Source organism: Myotis brandtii, unplaced genomic scaffold, assembly GCF_000412655.1.
Source record: "Myotis brandtii unplaced genomic scaffold, ASM41265v1 scaffold434, whole genome shotgun sequence".
Lineage (NCBI taxonomy): Eukaryota > Metazoa > Chordata > Mammalia > Chiroptera > Vespertilionidae > Myotis > Myotis brandtii.
Window position 1 is genome coordinate 1,801,430 of NW_005366599.1, and position 6,137 is coordinate 1,807,566.

A 6,137-nucleotide genomic window follows, 5' to 3' on the forward strand; every position below is an offset into this window, starting at 1 on the left:
CGCCACAGCTTCGGTTTCTCCTGTGCCCGGCGGGAAGGGTGAACCGCAGCGGTGGCACCACACAGCAGCCGGGTGCCCGGCGGCTCAGCCTGTCCCGTAGCATCCCCGAAATCCCGCGTCCTCCCTGCAGGTCCTCCTTGCAGCGCGCCAGGAAAACCAGGGGGCAGGCTTTCCCAGCTCGGGCCAGTGCAGCTCCCAGCGGCCCCTGCAGAGCCCGCGTGAGTGCGAAACCTCAGCACAGCCTGCTGAGGCCACTGAGCCGCAGGTCCCCAGAGTTTTGCTGTAAGATGAGGGCTGAGCAGTGTCTCCGGGTCCGTGCGGAGGAGGGCACAGTGCGTCCCCGCCCGCCCCGCCCCAGGCAGTGAGGGGGTGTCTGGGAAGAGAGGACAGTGGCCTTTGCTCGGAGCTCCGGCCGCTGCGGGGGAGTCACCTTCCCATTTGCCTTACTCACCGTGGGAAAGGTCGCATTTAAAAATTAATAGTGACTTGGCCTGCGACCTTGTTGCTGTGATCGCTGGCTTCGTCTTCATAGGAAAGGCTTTGCTTCCGTCAAAATCCTGATGCGTGTGCTTGGTGTGTGTTTTTTAAATGTATTTTTGTTGATTTAGAAAGGAAGGGAGAGAGAGATAGAAGCATCAATGATGAGAGAGAATCATGGATCAGCTGCCTCCTGCACGCCCTCTGCTGGGGATCGAGCCCGAAACCCGGGCCTGTGCCCTGACCAGGTATCGAACCGAGACCTCCTGGTTCATAGATTGACGCTCAGCCGCTGAGCCCCGCCGGCCGGGCTTCATTGCTGTTTTTGTTTCTTTTTCTTGTTGCGACAGCAGCAGGTTTGATCATTCTTTGCACTTGCTTATAGGGTCTGGGCGGTCGCGGGGGTGCGCGGGGGCGAAGGTGGGAGTTTTTAAGGCACAAGAAACTCTTTTCTCCGCCACCAACCTGGCCTGAGCGCTTAGACTAGAAGCGGGAGCCCCGAGCCCACGTGGTTCACGGGAACATGTCGCGCCTGCCTCGCCTCTTTCCCTGTCGCTGTGGCACGAAACTCGCAGGCGGGGCGACTTCGTTCCCACGGCACTGGCTGCGCTGCCCGCGATGTCCCCGTGGGAAAGAGAGAGACCTGGCGGGTGGTGACCAGCCAATAGGTCTCCATTAACGTCCCGGAGGCAGCCCGCTGCCCCCGCCACGTCTTCATCGGGGACGTAGTGACGTTGGACGACACGGGGAGTCGTTTCCAGGTGACGGGAAGCTGGGAGGACAGCGGACACAACAGGTGACAGATTCAGGGCCCCAAGAGGTCCTGGCAGACGACACGACTGTGCGTAGGAGCGAGCAGCACTTCTAAATCTTCCCGTTTGTGTCCAAAAACCAACATGTCGAGTCCGAGGGCCCCCCCTCCCTGCGTTCCGATGAAGATGCCGGGGGTTTAGTCTCCAGCCGGCCGCCTGCTGGGTCTGAGCCACCAGGAAGCAGGGACCCGCCTGGGCTGTGGAGGGAGGCGGGCGCTGCCAGGGCGGCCAGGCCACGGGGCGTTCCTGCTGAGCGGCCCGCCTGCAACTCCGCGTTCCTTGCTAAGCCTGTGTCTGAAGGCAGGCACGTGCCCAGGGATGCAGAGCAGAGTCCTGTCGTTAGGGTCACCCAGTGTGGGGCCTGGGCCTCTGGGCAGCCCCTGGCCTCGGGGCACCCCCGGCTGGCAGGACAGAGCGCCTGCCAGCAGCCCCCGCTTCTCGTTTCAGATGGCGGAGCAGCTCATGACCTTGGCCTACGACAACGGCATCAACCTCTTTGACACGGCGGAGGTCTACGCGGCGGGCAAGTATGTGTCTCTCCTCGTGGGAAAGAGGGGTGTGGCCACGGGTCCCCCGGGAGCGCCTTTTCCTGTGACCCTCGTCCCTAGGGGCCCTGCATGTGCCTCACCCTCTGCCTGCTTTCTAAGCTCTAAATGGCTCAAGGGCGTGTCGTTCTCCTGGGCCTTGGACACTGGTCACTTGCTAAACTCCCCATGTGCTCACACACCACGGCCACCTCAGCCCTCTGGTGCCAAAGGCGCGATGCCCGGCGAGGGCCGGGATGAAGCTGTCACCGGCGCTCCCGCCGTGCCCGCGGCCCCCCACACTCCTGACATCTTCACCTCCTAATGGCGCAGCTAGGGCCGCGGAAGCAGGTCTGGAGCTGGCCAGCCCCGCGCTGCAGGAGGCCCTTCCGTCCTGGCAGTGGACTTGCTACTCAATTATGTAAAAGCGCTGCTCGGCCAAGGCCGCTGGCCTGGGCTTAGGACCGGCTGTAATCAAATCATCCGCTCTCCTGCCTCGGGCTCCAAGGGCAGCTTTGCTTGTGAAGTCATCTGCTGGCTCTTTCCCCTCCCTCCCCCCCTCCCGCCTGCACGAGCCACGTGCCATCAGCCGGGCTGGGGGCACCTCCGGGCCTGCACCTGCAGCGGAGCTCGGGGCTCGGGTGTCTCCACAGCCTGTCCCGAGGCCGAAGCCGCGGGGCCTCGACTCAAGTCCTGGCCCAGGGTCTGAGGATCTCACAGCCCTGGGGGCCTCCACTGGGACCCCCCAACCTCCCCCAACCCCCGTCAGCAGCTCACTGCCCCTCCCAGCCCCTCCAAACCGGCAGCCGCTGCCCATCACAGTGAAACGCTTTCCAGACCGATGAGCTCCCTGAAGGTCAGAGGCGGGGAGGCCCAATGCGGAAGCCACCCCACAGCCCCGCCGGGCTCTGACACCCGGCCTGCACCCGGGCCTGCACGAGGGCTCATGGGGGCAGCTCTGTGCCGCCTCCTGCAGACGGCCCGGCCCCAGTGCACACACTTCACGGCAGCCACACTGCGTCAGTCTCACTTCCCCGGTTAGGGGACACCCAGGCTGGGCAGCTCGGAATGAGCACACTGGGTCCCGGCAGCCGTGGGGCCTCCTGGAAGCCCCATGTAGAAGCCGAGGACTCGGGGAGCAGCTTCCGGGGCTTGTCGCTGCCCCCGGAGCCACTACCCCCATCCTGCCCTCCACTCCCCCGGCCTCTGAACCTGCCCAATCCCCCCATCAGGGCCTGGGTGCCCGCAGCCACCCACACGGGGAAGGGGCGCTGCGCCAAAGGACAGGCAGAGAGGAGCTGCCCCGGGCCCGGGGCTGCCAGGCGGCTCCAGCGGGCAGGGGCCCGGCGCTGTCCCTCTCGCTAACCAAGTGCCAGTCGCGTAGCTTGCTGAGTCCCCCCTCTCATGCCGATGCTAATTTGGGCGCTTCCCAGAGCTGCAGGGCTTCTGGGCCCTGCCCGACAGGATGGCACCAACCTTACCAAGTTCATGGCCACGGGCAACAGACTGTGGCTAACTCTGTCTACAGTGCCTGTGAGCCAGGCCCACGGCTGCTTTTCTCTCTCCGTCCTTTCCTGACCTTTGTCCCACAAGTGCGGGACCCAGGGCTGAGGAGGAGGCCGGGCTGAGTGCCTTTCTGAGCATCCTGACCGGAGCGGAGAGCTCTCAGCTCCGCCAAGCAGCTTGCCAGCGAGAGCCATTACTCCTGAGTGCGTGACTCAGCACTTCTATTGAAGGGAGCGCTGCGCACGGCTCAGCCTCCCCTGGCGGCTTTCACTCAGGAACACTTTGCTGCCAGCAGAACGTCCTTAAAAGTCAAAAACTAAAGTCAGGCGTCCATCGCTGCAGCGCCACGCGGGCCGGAACAGTGCCCATGAGGCCACCGGCCCGAGTTTGCTGCAGGGCCCCAAGGGACGCCCAACAGAGTGGACAGGGGCCAGCAAGGCCACTGTCTCTCATCCAAACACAGGAGACCAGAGGAGCACACGCATACACACACATGCACACACGCACACACGCACGCCTGCAAGCACTCTGTCAGAACCCCGCCCTGGCCCTGAGTCCCTGTCGGTTGTCTCTGAAAACAAGATGAATAATTTAACTTTTAAAAACATGCTTGTCTGGCCCTGGCCGTTGTGTCTCAGTGGTTAGAGCGTCAGCCCACACCCCGAAGGGTCTTGGGTTCGATTCCCAGTTTAGGGCACGTACCTGGGTTGCGGTCCATCCCCGGCCCAGTTGGGGCAGCTAGTGGATGTGTGTCTCTCACGTCGATGTTTCTCTCTCTTCCTCTCTCTCCTTTCCCTCCCTCCTTCCCTCCCTTCCACTCTCAAAATCAACGGGAAAAATACCCTCGAATGAGGATTAACAAACAAAAAAACCTTTCTGTCTGGAAACTTCACCCACATCGCGTGGCGGGTGTCTTCCCGGTGAATTTCCCGTGGCCCGGCACCGGGTGCTGCCGGCCTTGCCTATGGGGCTTTGGCTCCTTCCCGCGAGGGCCAGAGCCCTGCGGCCCGGACCAGGCATAGGGACACGTGCCACGCCCCTTTGTGGGGGCACAGCAGCTACGCCTGTCCCTGGATGAGCTGCCCGAGCCTCGGGGGCCGGCTGGCTCCTGGCCCCATGACCTCTCCCTTGGGGACCAGGCGGCCGCTGTCCGTGGGCGGGTGGGCCTTCTGTGGCTGTAATGACATCTCCATGTCTGGCCTTTCTTGCAGGGCTGAGGTGGTTCTCGGGAACATCATTAAGAAGAAGGGATGGAGGTAGTGCCTGCTCTCTCTGTGGTCTGTGTCCAGGGCCCACACGGGGGGCGGGGGGAGCAGGGGAGGGGAGGGGGCTCCGTGAGAGGCAGGCGCGCTCTGGGCTGGGATTGGGTGGGCAGGCCTCCCCAGGCGAGCGTGGCTTGGTCCCCGCGGTCCCATCCTGTTACCAGGGGCATTCCCAGGGTGGTCTCCTCGCCGTCTCTCTAAGACCTGCAAGCCCCAGAATCTCTCTCATGGGGAAGGGAGGGCTGTCCCAGAATGAGGCAGCCCAGAGCTTTCTCCAGGGAGCGAGGTTCACACCGGGGGTGGCCGCCCCCAAGGAGCCAGGGGCTGTGGCGAGGGGGGGGTGCCCAATTCCGTTCTCCCAGGTAGGCGTCTCTGCTGGAGAGGGAGCCAGCGGGGGCCCACACCCCCCATCTGCCCCTCCCCCTGACCCGCGGTTCAGAGGGCCAGGGTCCCGGGGGCAAGGCTGACTGGGTGAGGCCAAGCAGAGCTGCCGTGGGAACTTGCAGCCGCCCTGGGTGCCACGGGTGGTGCCGAGAGGAGAGGGGTCAGTCCCCCTGGACAGGGACCGTGTCCCACCTCCTGGTCAGGCTGCCCCGAGGCTCACACCACCCAGCCCGGGGCCGGGCCTTCACACCCCACTCCCCCGGGAAGTGGTGGCTCCTCAGACCGCCTCCACCTCAGGACCTGCCCCCCCCCCCCCCCCCCCCACCCTCTTCTGATAGTGTCAACGGGGAGCTTGGCCCCATGTCCTTCGTCCTTGGCTCCTGCCGCCCTTGGCCCCTGAGCCTCCCGTGGCCCCGGCCCCACACGGGACCTCGAGTCTCTGTCCCCACCCCTCCCTCAACCTGCTCCCATCCCCTGAGCTGTGTCCCCCCTGCATTCTCCCGAGACCCCTCTGCCAGACGTGCCCCTCCTCTGGGCCGTCTCCCCTGGGCCCCATACCTGCCCTGTGGGTCCATATTGGTTAGTTACACCCATGGGTTGGGGAGCTGCACCCACGTGGTTAGTTAGTTACACCCACGGGTTGGGGAGCTGCACCTACGTGGTTAGTTAGTTACATCCACAGGTTGGGGAGCTGCACCCATGTGGTTAGTTAGTTACACCCACGGGTTGGGGAGCTGCACCCACGTGGTTAGTTACATCCACGGGTTGGGGAGCTGCACCCACGTGGTTAGTTAGTTACACCCACGGGTTGGGGAGCTGCACCCACGTGGTTAGTTAGTTACACCCACGGGTTGGGGAGCTGCACCCACGTGGTTAGTTAGTTACACCCATGGGTTGTCTCCTGACGCCACGCGGAGCCCAGGGTCCAGGCTCGACACAGCGAGGACTGAATGACGGGCACCCTATTCCACCCAGCGCTCCCCGATGAGAAGGGTGGAAGGACCCCCACAGGACCACGTGCAGTAACACCCCTCCTCCTGCTCTGTCCACAGACGGTCCAGCCTGGTCATCACCACCAAGATCTTCTGGGGAGGAAAGTAGGTGATGCTCCGGTGGCAGGTCCAGTGGCCGCAGCCCGAGCCCAGCCCACTCCCCTGGCTGAGGAGGCTGGG

General features: G+C 64.0%; 1 protein-coding gene and 1 long non-coding RNA gene across 7 annotated transcripts in view; one reads left to right on the forward strand and one right to left on the reverse strand.

Annotated features, from left to right (window-relative positions):
- Positions 1–6,137, forward strand: part of KCNAB2 (potassium channel, voltage gated subfamily A regulatory beta subunit 2) — a 62,183-nt gene that overhangs the window by 45,449 nt on the left and 10,597 nt on the right. For all 6 annotated transcript variants that reach the window (XM_014546165.1, XM_014546167.1, XM_014546168.1 and 3 more), the window contains 3 exons: positions 1,737–1,816; positions 4,531–4,575; positions 6,018–6,062. In XM_014546165.1, the coding sequence (XP_014401651.1) occupies positions 1,737–1,816; positions 4,531–4,575; positions 6,018–6,062 (170 nt within the window). The remainder of the gene's footprint in view (positions 1–1,736; positions 1,817–4,530; positions 4,576–6,017; positions 6,063–6,137) is intronic.
- The window catches only part of LOC106727487, a 16,452-nt gene continuing 10,428 nt past the window's right edge, over positions 114–6,137 (reverse strand). The window contains exon 4 of the long non-coding RNA XR_001363704.1: positions 114–124. This is a non-coding gene — a long non-coding RNA (uncharacterized LOC106727487). The remainder of the gene's footprint in view (positions 125–6,137) is intronic.